Raw genomic sequence first — 24,021 nt, 5'->3', positions numbered from 1 at the left:
TTAGAGATAGCTAGGGATGGGCGATACCACTTATTTTGTTTTCGATACGATACCGATACTTTCAAGGCCAGTATCGCCGATATCGATACCGATACCGATACCTCTAAACTGAATTTTTAAATTTGAAAATTTCATAAATTATTGAATTACTAAGATTAAAATGGGTAATGATACCCACTTAACATTATATATTAAAGGTATTTTAACATTAAATATACGCCGTAATTGGAACTTATTAGATTATATTTTTATTTACACGTGATTACAATGTTTACTTGTAGTGGTAACCATGGAAATCTACAAAATATTATAGGCCTAGTTGAACTATGATCACTGTAATGTTAATTTCTATAAGGGACTGCCAGTGACCGGCTGTTGCACCCATAAAATGCAACCTTTTTATTCTGACAGTGAATGATTTATATTAAAATTAGTTACAGAATAGAACTATGAACTTTTAACATTCAAAAAACAATTTATTTGCACAAACTATGTAGGCTACAATTTAAATTAGTTTATTGTGAAATAGCTCAAACATGTGATGTTTTTCTGTCTTCTGTTAAGCATTGTTCTGGGCTGCGTTTCCCAAAAGCATCAATGGTTTCTTGTGATACTTTTGGGAAACACATCCCTGTTTGAATGCATTGTCGGCAGTGTGTGAACACTCTCTGTGATTGATTGCTTCTGACTTGCAGCATTTGCGTGTGTTCAGATAAGCAGGAAAATAGTTATACTACACAATTATTTGCTAAACATAGGTTATTCATCCACTTCAATGCATATTGTATGCATTAAACTTCTTGTCAAATAAACAAAATCACTGGTAAAAAAAAAAAACTGTAGTATCGATATTTTTATTTGAGTATCGATACTTTCGATACTCGACGTCAGTATCGATGTATCGATACTTTGTATCGATACGCCCATCCCTAGAGATAGCCTACTCTTTGAAACGCTAGCTTGCCTTTGCCTGAGGGGGAAAGGGAGATATCTATACTTTATTCAAAGGAGGAGTATCAAAGTAAATAAGGTAAAATGTGAAAACATAAGAGAGGAAGATTGTATAAGGCAGCACCTCAAATAATTATTACAATAAGTAGACTCCATTGTGTAACTAGCAAGATTAAGCCAGGATTAGATATAATGAAGTGTTTAAACCACAGGATAACCTCACTACCACTGGAAAAAGTTAACTAGTCGCAAAATGCTCCATTTACACGTGAACTGCTCTCAAACACGTTTCAGAAGCTGTACGAAATTTAATGACAATAAAACATATTCCTCAAAATAAAAATCGCAAGCTTCAAAAAAAAAAAAAAAAAAAAAAAACAGCATTAAATGTAGCATTAACGGCTTATTTTCAGTGTCGAGCAACAACAGCCTTCCAACTGCACAGAATAACTCTACACCTGCAGACTCCACAACAACACATGACAGAGACACAGAGACACACTTTCTTAAAGAACTTCCTGTCTGGTTTCCGTATACGCTCAATCTCATGCACTCTTCTTGCATGCTTTCTTTCTTTCTTACTCACTAAAACACACATGATGCACTTGTGCAGCAAAGCACTAAACACAATCCACTAAGCAAAATGATGTCCAAAAGATGTCTTTTCAAGGTCTTTGTCACAGAAGTCGTACGTTAAAAAGACGTTCACTGAGGAGCCAGAATTAAAGTTTTTTTTATGTCTTTTTTTGACGTGTTCTGCACGTCTGATGTAGACGTTCATGGAGCCTTCATACAAGGCTAAAAACTAGTTCAAATGTGGCCATTGTGGACTTATTTCAACATCATTTATGGTCTCATTGAGATGTAATTTATACTGTTTCTGGACCAAATAAACACTCTCAAGATGCATTTAATTAAAACTCATGGTTATTTCAAAGTAATTTCCTTTTGTAATTGCAAAGCAACTCACAGACAGTTTGTGTTTGTCCAAAAATCATGAGCATAAAAGACACATCTGTAAAATACACATCTTTGGATCTTGAGATCTGAAGGAAAGACTCTCTGGCTCAGACACTTGTGCTGAACTTAATCATAAAATACTGATACTTTGACTATTTCTGTCAGACATCAACACAAGATCTCAGTGAGAATTAACAGAGGTTTAGATGCTGTTTCATTTGAAGTCACCGTTGAGGTGGTCAGTGTTTGCTTAGTTGGGCTCTAGGTCCTCATACTTCTTGCGTTAGCTTTTCTTTCACTGCTGTAACTGTGTTTGTAAAACAGAATTGTTGTGGCAGAGTATGATATTCCCTCATGAAAGTCTACAGTGATTACAAGGTGTTTGGTTTCATTTCTTTGGTTTCTTCTTAGCCACAGTTGCTTGGGAATAAATGGAGGAGGAAGCGAAAGGAAAGGTCTCTATCGGGAGAGACTCAATAACAACTCCAGAAACTGCTTGACACTAAACTGACAGCAGTGACAGCGAGCACACATGATTTCATTACTGAGCGAGTCTGGTTGAGATATGGCGAGAAGTTCAGATTAGAGAAACAGATTCTCTTTTAGTTACCAGAAAAACAGGAAGTATTGAGGTTGGAGGATGAGTAACTGTGACTGTGATGCGTTTCCTCTAGTATAAATAAGCAGCTCAGGCTGATAGCATTTACTGCAGTGAGGTCAATCCAAAGCACTGGATGTGTCCTCTTTTCGGCTCATCACAAGGTGACTGTTGTTTTGTATACAGATTTTTATTAATTATTTAAATCAAGACATTAATGTCTCTATTATAGTGAAACTGAAATGTAAACCTGTACTGCACAACAATCATTAACTAATTTTAATTCTAAATTTAATTTTCACTCTGAACTGAACCTCCGTATTCTTTTGAGCAGATTATACAGTCAAAATGTATGAGAAATTACAGCATGGGAGAACCGAGAACATGAATGGAGCTTCATAAACTACAGAATAATGAAACGTGAACAAGAGAGAAAGAGAAGTCAACAAAAAGGACAAAAAGTTACGATCTAATTAGCCGAATTAGGAAACGCCGCCGAGTCTGTGAGTATTTATGATGTTTAAGATCAAACACTGTTATGTATCTTTAATAATCTTTCAGTGTTTCATCTTCTGGTGTCTGAATGTGCAAAATCAATTCTACACTAAACTTTTCATTCACTCTGCCTTTAGTGAAATGAAGAGGTTCGAATGTAGACTAATCTAGATGGGTGTGAAACACAGCAGGCCGTCGGCCAGAACTGTATTCTTGACTCTTATTAGTTAAAGAGACACACCAAGCAGGGTCCAAGTTTAACTTTGTTTACTGAAGAGCTGGTTGAGTTTACATGTGTGGTTCTATAACAAAATATACGAGAGAAATAAACATTAATATACATATATTCTACAACATTAACTTTTAAATAATTACCAGTATTCAGGCTGTATACAACAATCACATTTATAAAGTATATTGGACAATGTTAAATACTTATTCTGAACATCGCCACAGAGGAGGCCTTAGTAGCGCGTAAATGCCATATGCATGTGATAAGTACCTGATCACTGTGTGAGAATAATCATTTCCAAATTAGCTCCTGCATCCAATAATTACATAATGTCCAATACATAAACGTCCAGGCATGTGTCAATGTCAGTGTGTTATCTGTCAAAATAGTCTAAGAGACTTTCAAAAGACCTAGGCTTATGTCATGAGTGTAGGAACCAATTACCCAATTACGCATTATTTCCACACCTAGTTGACGATTACCGCATTTTACTAGAAATTTAACGAGACGCGTTTGTAAACCATGTTTTCTGCCAAATAAAAACTGTGGCCAAAGTAAACCAGCCGCAATTTTTTTTTTTAGTATGCGCGTCTAATCGTGCACTTACGGTACGGGTGCAGGAAGAGGTCGAAATTGATTTTGTAGACTCTATTTTCTGCTATTTCCCATCTCACATATAATACAATTTCATGATTTTTTTTTTACTTTTATGTTTTTTTATGTTTGTACTTTATTTTATTTTATTTTTTTATTATTTTAATGTTTGTAGGCATATATATGATTTATATTAATTATTACATTATTTATTCATGTTCATATTAATGTTAATTATCATACATCATTATTTTTTATTATTATTTTAATGTTATATATATATAATAATTAATTGTACATTAATTATTATACTTTATTTATTAATGTTAATGAAATGTAATATTAATGTTAATTATCATACATTTATTTTGCGTTTTTATTGTTGATTTTAATGTGTGTATAAAGTATACATTAATTATTATACATCATGCATTAATGTTTATTTACTATTTACTTACATTTTTCATGTTAGTGTAAATGACAAATATAATACAACAGGCTTTTGGTGGCTTTTAATAAAAACCTGATCTATGAAATATACATTCATACCTAATGTATGAAATATGATACTCAACACACACACACACACACACACACACACACACACACACACACACACACACACACACACACACACACACACACACACACACACACACACACACACACACACACACACACACACACACACACACACACACACACACACACACATTTTATATACATGTGTAAGGGCACAGTTTTGACATTTTACTTTACCTTCTAGTACTTACATCATGTCAAATTTTCGAACACTCATAAGAGTGAACTTGACTATTACTGTTTTTATTTTCATGTCATCTTGCTGTACAGTTTTGGAGAAAAGTTAAGGCGAATTGACCCCAAACATCTATGTGCATTCTATCACTATACCATGTCCCATTTTCAAACACTCATTAAAATCTTTCTGTTATAGGTTTGCTCATTCTTTCAATATATTCCAGTTCAGAGTGACCCTGACGATTACTCTATTTATTTTCAAGTCATTTTACTGTATGGTTTTGGAGAAAATGAAAGGCGAATTGACCCCAAACATCTATGTGCATTCTATCACTTACACCATGTCCCATTTTCAAACACTCATAAAAAGTGTTCCTTCATAGGTTTGCTCATTCTTTCATTTGATTCCTGTTCAGAGTGACCCTGATGATCACATTTATAAATTAAAAATTTAACCCAACTGTTGGGTTCGTCCATATTTGACCCAAATTTGGGTTAAAATCTGAATTTTTTGCAAGTGCCTCATCTCATTTAATTGTCATTATATGGGAAAAGCATAATTTACCTTTACAGTTGTGATCATACATTTACATATAGGTTTACTTATTTCATTTGCCTTGTGGACTATATGTAAACATATTGTATGTGAAATTATGTTTATTCAGGGTTAAACTGAATTTATGTCCACAACTGTATGAATTCGGCAGATGTTTTCATCCAAATTGACGCTGATTTATTCATGCATATGAAACCATGATAAGAATTATAATCAGATGTTTCTGTTTTTCATTCCCAGTGTACGTTTGGATTTCATGATTGCAATTTTTTAGAACTCATCTGAATATTTTACAGTAATCATTGATGTATTAGTGTTTTTACTGTATGTCACTCTATATTGTGTACATATATGGCAAAAGAATATAGGCTACGTTAGACTCTGAGCCTTTTTGAAGCATTAGTTCACCTGTCCTGACGTGATATAAACCATAAGCCAGATTCTCCAAATACAAACAGATTTAAAGGGGAAGAGAAACACAGATCACTTCTAACACTCACTGCATTTGAGAACAGAACAGAGAATTATCTGCAGCTTCTGCCGACTACGGTTTTTATAGGCTTTAATATCTGACAAACATAACATATAAAACAATAACATGAATCTATGATCTGAATCTATATCATCAGTTCAGTCACTGTATTATAATTATGATGATAATAGGTTGTTTTCCTTCATTTACAGTCTCTGTTGATCCAGTCGGAGTGGTTTCACTAGTTCGCCTGCACATTCAACCCTCAAGGTTAATAGTAAACTAACTTGGCTTGCTGTCCTTGGAGGAGACTTGAACCCGAGGCTCGCCTTGAGCTGCGAGTTAAACCCCCCCATGATGGAAGTGCGCATAAGAGGATAGAGATAATTAACTGGAGGAGAAGAGGAGCAGGAGAGCTGCTAGAAGAATGTGTCAATGGCATGATGTGGTGTCTGCTGCTTATATAGTACCATCACAATGATGATTGACAGAAGATTTTATGCCCCTCCCGAACCAACGTTTTGAACTTCATAAACTTCATGAATCAAATATGATCAAACATGAGGTGAGAAGAGAAAGATGTTTATGATCAGGACTCACACATAAACTCACATTTCTATATTTGTCATTTGTCATCATCATTGATTATTGTGAATGTTGTAGAGTTAATCTGATATGCTGTAATAACACTGAGCTCATGCAGATGTTGATCAGGAGTTGATCTGATGTCTCGTGATATGATGTTATATCGCTTTAATGAAACTCTGTCTGTGTGATTGAACAGATTCAAATGAAGAGGAGAAAGAAAATCAGCAGAAATCACAGATCAGCAGAAAACAAGAAGACTGAGAGAAAAATGGAGGACAGAAATGAGACACAAACCAGTCAATCACCAGAGGAAAGAGGACAGACACGTGTTAGATGTCAGAGTATGGACAAAATAATTCCAAGCTGTGAGAACTTTAATCCTTCATCACATTTTAGTTTTACTGTTAAATCAGTTTCACAGACGAGGATTAATCTAGTCCAGAAAGCATCTCAAAATATGTCAATCTAAAGATGCACATCATGAATGTTTTTTTCTAAAACACATTTATAAAAGCGACTTCCTAATTAATCTAAATCCTGGCTTAATCTGAACCCTGTCTGTGAAACCACACCTTACTGTTGTTTTCTCTTCTGTCATAAAGCATCTCATTCAGAAAAATTCATCAGACTGACTTTCTGCAGTTATGAAACAATAACAGGATACTTGACAATAGTTAATGTTCAAGAACATAATACATGTATAAATTCAAAGCAATTTATATGATGATAATCAAATATGTATGTGTATATTTCTAGTGTCCTGTGATCCAGACAAGCCTGTAAAGTTTGATTCTGATGTCAAACCTGAGGAGAGATTCTCATCAAACCCTTCATCATGAAAAAAAATTGGTTACCATTGTGGTGAAGACGTGAGCTTGTGGTTAGGTTGTGAGGAGCTGTCATGCACACACACATGCTCATGATCGTTTGATTGAGAGGTGATAACTGATGACCTCGTGCAGATTGGTGCGGTTCGTTTGGGCAGGTGTGAATGCAGCAATCGCACTCGGGTGCGGATCAAAAGCAGACCAAACAAGTACGCTTTCAAACGAACTCTGGAGCGGTTAGTCTGTGGTGAGAACGCAATCTGACCTCGAAATGACCCAGCTGCCAAAGAACTGCGCATTTTTGGACTAAACCAGTTGCCGTAGTCAATAGCGCTCCCCTTAAAGCTGGGGTAGGTAACAATGGTCTAAAAAACTTATTTTTCAATTTTTTTTTAAACTTTATGTATATATCAATACATAATTAAAATGTAAGTATTCTGAAAAAGAAAGTATAAAAATCAAGTGTATGTAGACCTCTAACGACTGTTTTAAAGACAGCTCATTATTTCCATTCAGTCCACCCCCTCCCTTCTGGGGTCCTTCCAAAGCCACGCCCCCAAAACACATGAACGCGCGACTCCGACCGCTGAGCTGGAAGACGCGTTATTTACCTGAGACGAGCAGAGAGGAAGGAGCGCAGTGCATGTAGCATCATGTCAGAATCACATGTAATAAAAAAATCTAACTTTATCATTATGAATATGTAAATAAGATGTATTTTAGTAGCCTACCGAACGCGCAGGCTAGTAAACATGCAGGGTCACCGATGACGACGGATAAACAGTTATGGCACATTCACTGGTAAGTACGAAATGCTTTACATTGACTGGCCTGCCCCTACTTTGACTACAAACTTGGTCCTCAAATCATTACGTATTATGCAATACATGTAATGTAACTTTATAACGTTGCACTCTTTCTATGAGTTATAAATAGCTAGTAAGATAATATAACGGTAACTAACGTTGCAGTAGGCTATGTAAATAATTATTCTAGCGATATGTAATGCTAAATAAGGTTTGCTAGTACATTATTTTAGCAACATAACAAGCCAGTGAATTAGCAAGTTTCAATTGTTGCTTTGCACAATGCGTGACATTTTATCTGTATGTTATGCGGCGAGAGTTTTAACACTGAGTCAATGGGCTCCGACGGGCTTGTTTATCGTCATCGGTCTTTTTCCGTTTACCTGTCTTTGTTGTATGAGCAGGTTCCACTCGAGAAATTGGCAGTTTTGGTTGTTTGTCTGCAATTAGCACAGCTGCTCGGCACACCGGCAATCTTGATTTTGAATGACGGTACGTGCTGTGCAAGAGAGGGGCGATCAGTGCGTACGCGAACTTGATTGACACTGCTAAGACACTCCTCCTGGCTCTGAAGGCATCTGATTGGTTCTTTACACTCGGACCGAGTGGCAGTGATTGGTCAGAGTTTTTACTGTCCTGCAGCTGCTACAGAGGTCTGATTGTTTTCATTCCTTTTTCTGAACACATAATGTATTGACTAGGTACTCTCAGGATGGAAGCCTAGCTTTAAGCCCTGACTTAACTTGCCGCGTTCTGCACTCTCACTAAAACTCTCATCATAAACACTAAAGTTGTCCACACTGCACAGTGGATCTCTTATTTATATCGCATCTAGACTTTGTTGTTTATGAGGGGATTTGCGAAAAGATAAAGCTTGTGCTGATTCTGAACATACATTTACAACTACAAAGTAGAATTTTTCGCCCTTGGTCTGGACCAAATGAACCGAGCTACAGATGTGAAAGCACCCTGAGACATGCACAATAAAAAAAAAAGATTGCCTTCTGCATTTTTGTTTTGCTGTTCCCTCCATTATACCGAACTTGTACCAAACAGCCTATGTCTGAACCGAATCGTGACTTCTGTGTACCGTTCCACCCCTATGATGAACTAGCTCTAAAACTCATTTATGTAGGAAGTGAAATTTAGAGTTAGAATGTTCTATGACTTTAAATAGGAATTGGGAAAATATTGCGAGAATGATGCCCCGCGATTTAGTTTGCGGGAGAAAAACAGTCGGCAGTTGTGATCAGAGAGAGAGATAAGACGCACTCTTTAATCGGCTGCAGTCAATTTATGATTTTGCCTCTGATTGTTCAATAAAAGCAAGTGTTGTAATCACCGGAGCTCCTTGCCAGTGTCCTTCCTACTGTGGTGATAACAGAACTAAGCCAAGAACCCACGGAACAGCGCTGGGTAAGAACTCAAGCTAGTGGATACTCACGCGCGTTACATTTATTTTATTTCTATAAATATTAATAGCCAGTGCAACACTTGTTCATTTGCCAAATGGGACTTAGGGACTGTTCGTTTTTTATTTAAGGGGCTACCAGAGGAGTTTTGAGATCTGTAGTCAAAATAGACTTGACCCTCCCTTCACCAGCAATACATTTTTCTATGACCCTCCAGAATGATTGTGATAAAATGCATGACCTTCCCCGATAATTTGATTACTTCTGTACTGGTTTGTGCTTGGCAAAGATGTTCAGATAGCCATTGTTAGTTGTTGTTTCACACATACTCCGTTTGCAGTGTTTTTGACCTTGCCTGTGTTCGACCTTGTGGATTCAATAAAAACTACCTTGGAATGTTCAACCTTTGAGTCTCAGAGCAGTTCTTAATATTTGTGAACACTTTTCTGTAGTTGTACCCTCACTGGGTCATATTTACACCTTAAGTAACTTACATGTAACATCTCAAGAAAAATAAGGTACACATTTGTTTCTAATGTCGAAAAGTCCATGTTTGTATTAATCAAGTGAGATGCTTATAACTGAGTTTATCCAGGTGCAGCTTCTGGTACACTGATCATGTTACGACTTTAACTGTGACTGTTATGGGGTGTGACGAGACACTTGTCTCACGAGAACGAGACGACATGAGATTTTTGCACAATATTTTATAGAAATCCTCTGACAAAATTCATGACTGGAAAAACAGTTTTGAACATTTTGAAATGTTTTTTTAACTTCTCTTATAATGAATGTTATTTCAGTTCTACTTTAGAGGACAATATACACAGTAAAGCACTGTAAAAGGTTTAGCCACAAATTCAAGTTACTGTAAGCTACATGAATTATGAGCTTCCAGAACTTCTGATTGAGGCTGTGTGTGTGTGTGTGTGTGTGTGTGTGTGTGTGTGTGTGTGTGACCTTCTGATTAAACTCCTTTCCACAAATTGAACATAGAAATAAAAACAGTATAAATAACAAAAACAAATAACTGTTTTCTTAGTCTTATTAAGTGAAAAAAATGTGCAGCCATGATCAAATATTGATCCTAATCATAATATTGCACTCTCAATATTAAAAGTGCAAACAGACCAGAGCCACATCCACACTGTCCAGAGATCAGAGATATTGATAGTCTATTTGCATGCATCAGGGCTTTTTACTTTTACTTTTGGATTTGTGATTGCACCTACTTATTGAAAAAAAAAAAAAAAAAAAAAAAAGAAAAGAAAAGAAAAGAATTACAGCAGAGTTGAAGGATCTACAGATGAAAATGTGTTTTACACCAACAAAATTGAAAACACTTACAGATTTATAACTTAAATTTTTGGTGAACTTCCTGTTGTGGCTGGTATAAGGGATTTGAAAATATTTTGATGTAGGGTCTAATGCATTCACTTTCTCATAATACTTTTCATTATTTAAGTACACTGATTTTTTTTTTTTTTTTTGTCTGTTGAAAATATACATTTCCTAAACAAACAATTGAATCTAATCTCTATAGTCCTCTTAACTTTTATTGTTCAGATTCTGAAAAGCGATTTTTGACTGAATAATGTCACACAAAAGGACTGACAAAAAAATGTGTGGTAAACTTGTGGTAAAGGTGAAGACAGTGTTATTGAGGCACATACTGGAAATGAGTACCTCTTCAAAGACTGAAAGTATCAAGACCCTGTTATAACGGGAATTGGTTTGTCATGTGGGTGTTCAACTCTGAACATTATTAAAACCGCACTGAGCAGAGAGAATTTAGAAAGCTGTGTGTGTCTTGCCCTTTCCTCATCACAAGGAGAATAAAACACTTATATTTAATTGTTTGTTATATAATTATTTTTTTTATTTAAATGTGAACATTGATGATTTTATTAAATGCAACTAATATGTGAGTATAGATCATGTACAGTTGGAACACTTTTGTTTTTTTACATTACCACATAAAACTAACAAGGCAAGGCAAGTTTATTTATATAGCATATTTCATATTTCAATGTTTATTGAAAGTGTTTTGCCAAAATATTTTTTACTAAATGATCATAAAATAATCACAAGTGCATAAAAAACAAAACAAAGAATAAGATATTGATTAAAACTGTATTGTATTAATGTATTAAAACAGTTAAAATAGGCACATAGATAAGATAAAGTGATACTGTGCTCGTTCAGTGAATGCACCGCTAAACAGACTTTCCTCACATTCCTGTTTGAGTGCAAGAAGAAGAAGTTCCTCAGATCAGGGTTCAAACACATAGACAGTATAAGAAATGGACACAGTGACATTGGACAACGGAGAAAAGTGAAGTAAATTAGAAGCACTCACTTCCTGATGGCTGAGCGACTGCGCAGACTCAAACTGAGCTTGATAAGAAAACTTCATGGATGCATGAAAGAAAACTTCTCATGGCATCAAGAAAACTTCATGGATGCATCCTCGTTCACACCACTGGCACTTGATTGACTACGTCATCGTGAGGAGGAGCGACCGGCACGATGTCAGGGTGACCAAGGCAATGTGTGGTGCTGAATGTTGGACTGACCATCGTCTCATTATCTCCAAACTTAACACCCGGATTAAGCCTAGCTGACGCCCACAAGGACAAAGACGTGTCAAGCGTCTTAACATCACTCGCCTACAACAGGAACACACCAGACTGGCCTTTGTTGAGGCTTTAGACCATCACCTGGAGTCTCTAAGCTTCGAGCATACAGACGCTGAGGCAGACTGGACTGCTCTCAAGACCGTGCTGCATTCTACAGCTCTTGAATCACTTGGTGTTGCATTACGTACACATCAAGACTGGTTCGATGAGAACGATGCAGAAATCCGAGCACTCCTTGACGAAAAACATCGCCTGCATAAAGCATATCTGAATGACAGCAGCTCAAGTTTAAAGAAAATTGCCTTCCTCAACATTCGCAGGATTGTTCAGCAGAGACTCAGAGTCATGCAAGACGCCTGGCTGTGCGCAAAAGCTGAGGTGATTCAATCCTACGCTGACAGTAATAACACCAAGTGCCTCTACTATGCACTCAAGCAGGTCTATGGTCCGCAACTCTCAGGAACTTCATCTCTCCTGAACTTAGATGGAACAACACTCCTTACGGCAGTGACGTGCGCTCTGGGTAGGCAAACTAGGCACTGCCTACCCTGCCAAAATTCAAAAATAAAATTATTTATTAAATAATAAACTTGTATTTGTATTTTTACTGTTTATTCTTGTAATTTATATATGAAATATGTGTGTTATTCCAATTATTTAGACGTTATGATGACAAATGTAGCAGTTACGCATAATCAAATAAAAAACAAATTGTAGAATAAGCAGTGCTTTTACTGTCCATTCATCGCAGACGGCAAGCGAAAAACCCATGTTGCGCATGCGCACTTCAATTCACAACTCTGCTGTGCCTTTGGACGTAAATATGGTATGCCCGTAACATCTCCGTAACATATCAGATATGGACCAATTAAAATCGAGATATTACTGGACATTTGCGCAGCTTACGTCATTAACGTTACACCACAGCTAGCCTACATGCCTAATCCCTGCGCCAAATAACGGAGTTAAAAGGCCGTCATCACAGAGTTAAATGTTTTAAATTGAGAGCCAGAGACTTTGCAAACTGAAGGCCCGTAAAGACGAGTTTTACAAAGCTGTGATCGACGTCTTCACGAGGAAAGGGCGGCGAATGAATTTTATGTAGGCTACAAATAATCTACCGATTGGTGAGTCAAAAACTATTTTGGGCTTAATATTGAATTGATAAATATGGTTGAATTAATGCAAGCCATTTGCCTTCATATTCAATTGAGCAGTGTGTGATTTTACTTTTGGCCGCTGTGCAACAATAAGGATTAAGAATGGTTGCATTCTAATGCTGGAGTGGACATAAACTACTGTTACCTGTGTGTGCCTGTGTGCCGCGCTTGTGTGTGTGCGAGTCGACGTGCGTGCGTGTGTGTGTGTGTGTGTGTGTGTGTGTATATATGAGAGAGAGAGAGAGAGAGAGAGAGAGAGAGAGAGAGAGAGAGAGAGAGAGAGAGAGAATACACGCGATATACATCCCGATTTGTACATTTCTTGATATGCCGCGCTTGTGCGTAATGTTTAACTGTTATTATGTATTATTAGCCTAAACAATAAATCAGGTAATCTGGCTTTCATAACTCAGTGCCTAGCCTCTTTAAGACATCACCGCATGTCACTGCCTTACGGAGAAGGACAAAATACTTGAAAGGTGGGTCGAACACTACAGCACGGTCCTTAATTTGCCATCGTGCATAAATGAGGAGGCAATTGCGAGATTGCCTCAAGTTGAAATAAACCAGTCCTTGGCTGTTCTACCATCCACTGAGGAAACCAGCAAAGCCATAACACTTCTCTCATCAGGCAAAGCCGATGCCATTTCAGCAGAAATCTACAAGGCTGGAGGGCCTCGCTTAGTCGAGAAACTGACCGACCTCTTCCAGGTTATGTGGAAATTAGAAGCCGTTCCCAAGGAGTTCAAGGATACTACTATAATCAATCTATATAAAAGGAAAGGCGATCGGCAGGACTGCGACAACCATAGAGGCATCTCCATACTATCAGTCGCTGGCAAAATCTTGGCAAGAATCCTTCTGAACCGCCTGATTGTCCATCTAGACCAGGGTCTGCTACCTGAGAGTCAGTGTGGCTTCAGAAAAGACAGCGGAACCACTGACGTGGTATTTACTGCTCGGCAGTTACAGGAGAAAAGCCAAGAACAAAATGTTGATCTATATATGGCTTTCATTGATTTAACAAAAGCATTCGACACAGTCAGCCGGGAGGGCCTATGGAAAATCATGGCCAAGTATGGGTGTCCAGACAAGTTCATTGGCATTGTGCGCAATCTCCATGATGGTATGATGACCAGCGTCAGAGACCAGCAAGAACTCTCTGATCCGTTCCCAATCACAAACGGGGTGAAGCAAGGCTGCGTTTTAGCGCCAACGCTCTTCAGCATGGTGTTTTCTGCCATGCTGCAAGACTCATTCCAGAATTACAACACTGGGATTAACTTCATTTACCGTTTTGACGGTGGGCTATTCAATCTGCGGAGGATGCAAGCCAAAACTAGAGTAGAGGAAGTCACTGTTCGAGAACTTTTGTTTGCTGATGACTGTGCTCTGGCTGCTGGCTCAAATAAAGATCTACAGGACAGTATGGACCACCTCTCCTCAGCTTGCAACAACTTCGGCCTAACAATCAGCACAAAGAAGACTGAAGTCCTATACCAACCTGCTCCTGGGAAACCCTACACTGAGCCAACCATCTTTGTGAATGGGAAAAAGCTTTCAGCCGTTGACAAGTTTATTTACCTTGGTAGTGCACTCTCTTGTGCTGTGCACTTAGATGATGAAATTAACATCAGGATTGTCAAGGCCAGCGCAGCCTTTGGACGTCTACGTGACTCGGTATGGGAAAGGACTGGCATCAAGCAGGAGACAAAACTGAAGGTCTACCGGGCTGTTGTCTTACCAACTCTTCTGTATGGGTGCGAAGCCTGGACAGTCTACCAGTGCCATGCCAAAAAATTGAATCATATCCACTTGAGCTGTCTGAGGAAACTGCTGAGGATCAAGTGGCAAGACAGAATCCCTGACACGGAAAGTCCTCAGCAGGGCAAATATCCCCAGCATCTACACCATGCTTGCGAAGGAACAGCTCAGATGGACTGTCCACGTGACCAGAATGCCCTACGTGAGACTTCCAAAACAAGTCTTCTTTGGCGAGCTGAAAAATGGCAAGCGAGCACAAGGTGGCCCCAAAAAGCGCTACAAGGACACCCTTAAAGCTTCCTTGAAGAGCTTTGGACTCGACCTGAAAAGCTGGGAATCCCTAGCACAGGACCGACCTGCCTGGAGAAGAAAAGTCCAGGACGGTGCAGTCCTCTGTGAAAGCAGGAGAAGCTCCTGTGCTATCTTGAAGAGGCAGCAACACAAATCTACCAAGGAAGGACATGTGGCTGCACCTCAGAGCTCTACATCCTCCCTGACCTGTCCAGTGTGCCGCAGGGAATTCCGGGCTTGGATTGGCCTCTTCAGTCATCTGCGCACTCATCAAAACCCAACAAAATGACAAACGTGCCATGGTCATCATCAACTTTGATGGACGAACAAGAAAAAGTGCCGAGAGAAATCTGAATCATTCCCTTCCTCCCTGCAGAGACAGAGAGTGTGAGTAGGAGGTGTCCATGAGCTAGGAGCAGGAGAATCTTTTGCTAAGTATTCTGATTAATTATTTTGTCATTTTGCCTCCACGTCCCCCCGATTGCCCGCGAGATCTCTCTACTGTGCGACAGTCGCGCGATTATGACGCAATCGTTAGCCTATTTTCACAAAAACTGCTTCTACGGGGCCATAATGTAAGATACAAGGTAATGGAGCCTTTTATACATTTTTGTATTTCTTTAGAAATAATGGAGTCTTTAAACACCTCAGATGTTAAGTTATTAACTGTCAAAGTGATGCCAAGATGAATGGGAGTCAATGGGATGCTAACAGCAGGTGATAGTATGCTAATCAATGGCAGCGCGCGGGGAAGCTTCAGTTTATGGCTGATGGATTACCCCCGTTTGTAACACGTCTGTTTGCCTGTCGCTCGGTTATGCACTGAAGCACCTGTGATATTCTCCTGCGGAAGCACGACACCTAGTGGAGAGAAGTGGTAATTACAGCATATTGTAAAGTTTGGACATTCACAGACTGAATTGAATTCTCATTCCTCAGTAAATCAACAGGTTTCTGCCTAAATTCTTTAAATTAATTTTGTAGACAAGCATAAATTATACAACTTAGTTTCCCATGTAGAAGTTGCAGTGGATGTTTAGGGAAAACTAGGTCTGCACTCATTCACTTTCCTATTATCAGATCTAACATTTGCAAAATAGACAAAATACAGAATCCTGCCAGAATATATATGTTTTGTCTGGTATCCAAAACCAGTCAATCCTGTGAACAGCGAGTATTTTCTGATAACTATAAATAGCTAATCTATCATCCAGTGAGTTCGACTGAGAAAGCCAGGAAGAGCAGAAGCCGGAGCCGAAGTGATGTTAAAAATGAGTAAGTTGGTTTATTGAATAATCTTAGTTGCGCATGTTTCGTCTGACCAGGACAAATTCAACAAGTGTTATTCTACCAAAGCACAAGAAAAGGAAAAACAAAACACTGCTTGACAACTGTATCGACTGCACATTTAATTTTTTTTATTTTGTGTAGACATTCATTTCTTAATACATGTAACTGTATTTTCATCCAGACTAGCATTTTCACTAAAGTTATTTTGTTGGTTGTCATGTTTGCTAGTTTCCCCAGCGATGTCCTTTCAGACGGCCACACTGTTGGGGATTCGGTCTGGAGACAGATACCAGTATGGCACTTTCAGATTCTCATTTCGGCTCTTGATGATCTTGGTCACTTCAGCTAACTTCTTGCGGAAAGTCTTGGCGGCTTCCATGATCGGTTGTTCAGTGAAGTACATATCTGGATACTCGCCTAGAAACAGCTGGAGAAGATTTGCACAAATCAAAACAACGTTTCAACAAATTTGTATGAAGCAAGTTTAAGCAAACTAGTTCTGAAGAATCAGTCAAACCTCGTTGTCCTGGAATTGACTGAGGGCCCAAACTATTCCTAGAACCAAAGAGGAACGCCCGCGGTCCGGTAGACTCTCCATGATGTACTTCATATCCACCTGGCCCTTCTGAGCGGGAGGGGGCTTCCGCATGGTGGAGGGGGCGTTGGGGATCCAGGAGAACCAGTCGAACTGGAACACAGGACAGACATACAGATATCAGCATATATATGGTTTATATTCATCATGAAGAGTGTAAACGCACCTGTCCAAAGTTGACTGCAGCATGTTGTGCTGAAGCTGTGAAAATCACAACGGTCAGGAACTCGACCAACTGCTCCCGAGTGTTCAGGGAATCCGGGAACTCTGTGAACATTGGCTACAGGTTTAGCACATGCATGCATTTAGGAGTGGTGTAAACACTGCATATGCTAGCATACAAACATTGCAAACATGTTACATCCCAGGGCGCAATTGACCGTTCGCAAAGACCTACAATGGTCAATATACCATTTTTCAATTTCATTGCCGACTCATGTCTGGTTTGTTTTTCTGATAAAGATGGCAATTTGACCTTAAGCTTGATCAGATTGCCTATCAATCAAACTCCCTACAAAAAGTGAATTACTTTTTATGTGGAATGTTTTCTACTGACCAGACGTTAGCAAGTGCGCCAGTGTTGCATGTTAATCTTATTGTACAACAGTTCACTGAAGACTTTTGTTACTCAGTTTTGTTAAGTTCACTGACACTTGAGGGATTTAAATTTGAAAAGGTTATCAATGTGATTGTTATTTTGGAAGCAGTGGGAAGACGTAAAAGTCCCTTTTTTTTGTACTTTGATTATACCAAATAAACTTTAATTTGTAATTTTTTGTAATGCTGGGACAGGAGAGCTTTTTTTTCCTCCATGAATTCCCTTGTTACGCCCTCCCCAGACTGGGAAGGCATATGAGAATTGGGGGCTCGTCCGGGACTTCTCGCAGGGTCATTGAGGCGGTAACGCATTCACATATTAACATTCTAGTTAAATGATCCTGTACTCACCACAATTCTTCAGACCAGAGAAGCAAACATCCTGAACAAATGCTTGAATCTCCTTGTCTTTCTGAACCGTCTCATCACTGCCATAGCAGATCTTCACCACGTCAGAAACAAAACTGGAGGAAGATCAAGTTAAATGATGAATCCGCAAACGCTAAAAGCTTGGTGCGTGAATACTAAATGGAGTTCTCATGTCTTGCGCTTGAATGGACAAATTCACACAAAATTATCAAAATGCCCATCTTAGCGAGTATCCCAGTAAACAGTCTGTTATGTCTTGAACGTAAACAGTCGAGAAAAGACAGCACATGTGTACAGTATATTGATCCATGCATTGTGTCTTAAAGTGACAACAGCCTAATATATTTCTGCTGGTGTCTGTGTTATTGGTTATCAAACAACAAGAAAATAAGGGGGAAACCCTCTTGGCTGAATAACTTTAAGGATTCACCACATATACATATATAATTTGTTCTTATTTTGTTACCGGATGTTTGCCTTTAATAATGTTTGAAATTTATATTATTTAGGCTAGTAGTTTTAGCTGTGGCATCAAATCTGGAATAGAGAATGTTGAAATTTCACTGGTCTCTAAAATTTCTCATAACCTTATTACAATACAAGCACAAAACGAAACCGTGACCCTAGAACCGAACCGTCACACCCCTAATTTGAACATCTGTAAAGTACCTTCTGATTGCCTTCCAGACCATCATGCCGTCGTCTCTGTAGTAGTAGTTGGGCAGATCTTCCACTCCTCGAGCTTTCATGGCCTCAGGGAAGCACATGGACTTATAGGTTAAAGTCTTCATGGCATTTTGAACCACTTCCACAATTGCTGTTCCACCAGTGACAAGAGCCTTTGAAACAAGGACACGAGTGAATCTTTGAGTCTCAGACTACAATTTTGTAGACACTTCAGAGAAATGCAGTGAAGTCTACAAAACGGGAACCAGAGCTAGATAAGATCTAGTCAATGACTATATGCCTCTTCTGACCTCAAAGTCATGTTAAAGAACCAGGAATAAACATTAAAAGAAACTGTTGTTCAAAGGAACTTTATCCAGGGTTCAGGATACCTTATCAAAGATCCCATCTTTAGAGATGAGCGTCTCTCGAGCCGCAGTGTTGATGGCGATGGTGAAACGGACATGAGGTATCAGCAACTGTGAGGAGAACAAAGGCTGCAATGACTGGCTTCAAGACGACAGCCTTCAGTAAAGCAGTAAGCCATGAGTTTCAGAACCTACCTTGTACACTGGATGGACTGCAGCGAGCTGTCTGTACATGGCTATGGCAAAAACCTCAGATGTCAGATGTGTCCTGAGAAAGTGTGAGACCAGCTGGTGTACATTAAGGTCGGAGGATTTCACCCACATCTTGGCTAGCATCCAGTCGCAGTGATCATCGCTCGGGAGAAACACTGTGTTCGCCTCTCCAGCAGAAGTGTGACGACTGAGCTGTTTCAGATCAAGTGAACCAACAGAATATTTGGTAAACTCCAAACGCTAACTAGTAATATTTCACTAAATATTTCTGCAGGCACCTGAATAGCGATCGGCATGATTTCATTCTGGCTGTTCTTGTACAGAAGGCAGAAGGGAGCAGATAAATACTGCTGGGTGTCCGGGTCAGTGGCATTGGCTCGCACTCCCTCCAGGATCGCATAGTCTGCGATGTAGACGTTTCCCTCCTGTAATAGAGGCGTTTAGAGTGAAAATCTCATTCATTCGCATCCAGAATTGACCACTGCAACTGTCCAGTCTACACCACTGAGGACCAAGCATTATCTCCTGACCTTTAACTCCTCCTGTAGTGTGAGATCTCGATCCAGAGAGTCTTTCACCATCTCCTGTGTGACTGCGAACCCGTCTGGAAGATTCGTGCACTTCCTGATCATCACAGGATTGCAGCCGTTTAAGAACTGATAGCCAAACATGAAGTCCTCTTCCCAGTTCTCCATCACATATTCTGTCAGAGGGAATGCCAGTGATTTTAGGGGAATGCAAACAATGTGTCTCAGCCTGTTTTTTCCCCCACAATAAGTTGGACAGCTCATTTCTGTATTAGAAATAATAAAAAAAAACCTGTTCAAACCTGACACAGTGTTCTTGATTGTCATAAACAGTTCTCGAAAATCTTCAATATCGGTCCAAGACGAATCGAACAAGCTCTTCAGTTTGTTAAGACGAAGATTTTTGATCCTGAAAGAGATCACACCAGGAAAAACACATCAGCTGAATGCTCATTATCAGATTTTCTGGTTCAGTTTCAGCTTCACTCATTTCTTAAATTTTGGGATATTCCCTGGCTAAAGAGAGTTCACCCAAAAATCATTTACTCATGTTGCAAAAATGTTTAGTTTAGTTCATTTAAGGTTTAGTTTATTTAATTTAGTTAAGTTGAAAAAAAAAAAAAAAAGAAAAAGTATATACATTGATGAATGTTGGCAACCAATTGGTTGATGTAACCATTGACGTCCAAATATAGTAGAAAAAAGAAAGTGGAAGCCAGTTGTTACAGTTAACTGTCTGGTTACAAACATCATTCAAAATATATATTTTGTTCATTCAAGTTTGGATCAACAGAGTAAACGACAGAATTTTCATTTTGGGGTGAACTGTCATTTTCAGCAGTCAAACAGGGTCATTGGAAATCAATAGCATATTTGTTAGGGATACAGGCGGAGGGATGAACGCAAACTGTGTAACCTACGCTTCATTGAAGTTTTCGTCGAAGTCCACAGCTTTGTCAGATTCAAACTGAACATCCAGAGGGAGTTCACTGCGCAAGTTGGCATCTATGCTCATGGGGAAACCAGGCTGCCACTCCTTCCACCTTCAAGAAGAGGTAACATTCATCTTTCAGTGAGTTATTTGGTGTCAAAGTATAAGTGAAGTGGTGCAAGTGTGTTCAGCATTTTAAACTAAAACATCTGGGGGAAAATAAAGACAACATTTACACCACCAAATGACAGAATATTGTCCAGGATTGTAACGGTGTCCTCAAACCTGAACATTTGTTGTCTGGATTCCAGTTCCATGCGTCGGTGATCATTTAGCAAACAGGTTTTATCCTCGTGAGACAGTCGAGCTAAAGGAACACATGAATTACAGTATTTGTGACGTGCTTGATTCAGGACTGGATAGTGATCAGAGTCGGGATAGGACTCACCCATGCCATCTCGAAGAACAACTGCATTTTCGTTGGCGATCCAGCGATAACAGGGGAAGTCGAAGTGATCTCCGGAGGGAGACGTCACACTGATGACTCGACAGTACCACTGATCATTGAGCAAGTTCTTCTTCTCAAGCTTCACCAGCACGATGTCTCCCAGCTTCTCCTTCACATGGACGTCGATGGGCATCACCTTTAACGACAGCTTCTGTTAGACAACCAGAGCCTTTGCAATTCGGTGGCCCGTTTCAAGCGCAACTGAGGGCCCTTCTGTTACGAGGCCCGTTTCCAGTAAAACCGGTGAGACAGGCCTCGACTGGACATCACAGGGTGTGCTAACATCAAAAAGTTTAATTGGGGAAAACTAATCAAAAGATACCACACAATTTTCACTGCAGTCAGGATTATGGCAAGCCATTTTAACTTAAATTGTATCCAGCGTTACTCGTCGTAATTGCATTTTTACTAGTAAGGATTCAATTCAAGAGCTCTACAATTCAATTACAATTACTGAGCACTCTCATTCAATTCTTACTAGTAACAATTCCAGTTAGAGAGCTCTACAAATGAATTTTTACTAGTAAGAACGCAATTGTAGAGCTCTTTAATTCAATTCTTACTAGTAGCAATTTAAATAGAGCCCTTTAATTCAGTTGCTACTAATGCAATCGCAGCGCTCTTTAATTCAATTACAGAGCTCTGCAATTATACATACATTTAATCCATTTTTTTTTTACTAGTAAAAAAATTAGAGAGCTCTCTAATTGGAAAGGTTACTAATAATAATTGAATTGTAGAGCTCTCTCATTGTAATTCTTACTAGTAAGCTATCCAATTCGAATTCTTACTAGTAACAATTAAATTGTAGAGCTCTGTAATTAAAAATGAATGGAAGTCAATGGAGACATGACAAGTAAAAATTAATTTGTGGAGCTCTCCAACTGGAATTGTTACTAGTCTAACTGGAATTATTGAATTAGAGAGCTCTCTAACTGGAATTGTTACTAGTAAGAATTGTAGAGCTCTCTAATTGAATTCTTACTAGTAAAAATGCAATTACAACGAGCAACGCTGGGTACAATTTAAGCTAAAATGGCTTGCCATACAGGATGCCCTAGTTAATCTCATTAGGTTTTTTGTTAAATTTAAGTTTATTTATGAAACATTATGAAAGCTGGTTTCCACCTATGAATAAAAAAGGTTTGTGATCTTTTGTATCTCGCATTTGACTTCTCAGATTTGCGAGAAACACATGCAATTTTAAGAAAGGAAAAAGAACTCATAATTGTGAGTTAATATCGTGCATTTCTGACTTAGTTATAACGCAATTCTGAGAAAAACAATGAGAATTGCAAGATAAAAAGGTCGCAATTATCTTTTTAATTGTTATACCTTGGCAGAAACAATTAAGCTTCCATACATTTTCAAACATATGTTAAATTGGATTATCTATCAGAGTGCTTTATATTGCTGGGAATAAACTGGACAAGTTAAGAAATATGTGGAAGCTTTGGTAGGGAAAAGTAGGGTTACAGAAATGCAGTTTGGAGAAACTTTAAACAGTCATACTAGAGACTGATTTCTCACTTTTTGCGAGGAAACAAAAAAGGGTTTAATGATCTGATAAGTGCTAAATTATTTTCTATGTCACATTTAATAACATATACGCGCGTCAAGAAAAACAAAATCTTACCGTTCCTCTTGCAAAACTTTGAAAGAAGGATTTGTCCAGCAGAGTGCGATCACTGCTGCTCTCCGTGCCGATCAGCGTCAGGTGAACATTATCTAATGTCCCAGCGAACTCCTGTTTTCCAGTGCTGACAGAGACTGTGTACGTGAACATTGTGCTCGGATGGGAAGACGAGTACAGCTGACCCTCACATCTGTGGCTTTTTAAAGTTTAATTCAGTTTCTGCCCTTTGTATTGGGGTGTGGTCTATCAATCTAGCTTGTGATGATGTGGTCTTTATCAGATTCAGGTGTTACGAGATTTTCGGTTTCAGTGGGCTTACATGAATATCCATGCGCGGAACTGAGAATCAAGCTCCTTGTATCACAGCAGGATTAATGGATTATTATTATTATTATTTTTTTAAGGTACATTTACTGTAGTTTTCAATGCATAAACTGAAAAAAAAAATGTGTTGGTTTATCTTGAAAAAGTAAGCTACCTGGTTGCCTAAAACATTTCAAACATTAATAGTTAATTAAAATTCGAATTTTGAGTTAATACAATGAAGGAGATTGTTTAAAAAAATAGAAACTCAAAATGTTATCTGAACCACATTGATTTGACAAAAGATAAAGTTGTGATAATCATGAAAATATCATGTCGATATCACAATCACCAAAACATCACAATCGTTTATAGTTTCGTAACCGTTTATATATCCTATATAGCCTATATATATTAGTTAGCAGCACGTTTTGCACAGTTGTCCCTTTGCAGGCATTCACTTTGTGTAACGTTAGAATAAAGCACAGCAAACCTCAACTCGTACATTGATTTCATTTCCTTGTGCTTTTCCTTTTTACCTCACAATGCTTTAAAACTGTCTTTTACTAATTGTTCTCAATCGTTGAATGCAATAACTGAAATAAACTTGTATAAATGTATCAAGTTTTTAAATCTATCATAGCGTGATTGTTCTGAACTTCTTGTTTATTTTAAATATAAGAAAAATAACTAAAAAACACACAAAACCATGTGTTTAATACATAAATAAAATTTGGATTAAACAAAATTGTACAAACAGAAGTGTAAAAATGAAAAACTACGGCAAATGAGAAAAACACTTCACGTCATTTTACAGAATAGAATTAACATACAGAGGATATGTGTCATAAAAGTTTTTTTTCTGTGATTTTCGCATCTGTAGCAAGCATTTTGAAAGGTGTTTTGACAATTCA

At 38.4% G+C, this 24,021-nt stretch overlaps 1 protein-coding gene and 1 long non-coding RNA gene across 2 annotated transcripts; one reads left to right on the top strand and one right to left on the bottom strand.

The window, feature by feature from the left end:
- Window positions 1-2,616: 2,616 nt before the first annotated feature.
- LOC308705324 lies at window positions 2,617-9,651 on the top strand. Its single transcript, XR_014031902.1, has 6 exons — window positions 2,617-2,673; window positions 2,844-3,012; window positions 5,830-6,182; window positions 6,402-6,570; window positions 6,962-7,382; window positions 7,549-9,651. It is a non-coding gene; the product is annotated as an uncharacterized lncRNA (long non-coding RNA).
- Window positions 9,652-16,500: 6,849 nt separating this feature from the next.
- LOC308705883 (polyunsaturated fatty acid 5-lipoxygenase-like) lies at window positions 16,501-23,037 on the bottom strand. Its single transcript, XM_081391178.1, has 14 exons — window positions 22,805-23,037; window positions 21,109-21,304; window positions 20,946-21,027; window positions 20,650-20,772; window positions 20,032-20,138; window positions 19,733-19,905; window positions 19,481-19,627; window positions 19,185-19,394; window positions 19,014-19,100; window positions 18,625-18,794; window positions 17,938-18,050; window positions 17,156-17,256; window positions 16,912-17,082; window positions 16,501-16,821 (listed from the first exon to the last, which is right to left on the bottom strand). The coding sequence occupies exons 1-14, from the start codon at window positions 22,952-22,954 to the stop codon at window positions 16,642-16,644; spliced, it is 2,010 nt and encodes a 669-aa protein (XP_081247304.1). The 5' UTR covers window positions 22,955-23,037; the 3' UTR covers window positions 16,501-16,641.
- Between the last annotated feature and the right edge of the window lie 984 nt (window positions 23,038-24,021).

The sequence above is a fragment of the Scardinius erythrophthalmus genome (genome assembly GCF_964197995.2).
Source record: "Scardinius erythrophthalmus genome assembly, chromosome: 17".
Lineage (NCBI taxonomy): Eukaryota > Metazoa > Chordata > Actinopteri > Cypriniformes > Leuciscidae > Scardinius > Scardinius erythrophthalmus.
Note: the sequence above shows the minus strand (reverse complement) of the source record. Positions and strands in the feature narration are given on the sequence as shown.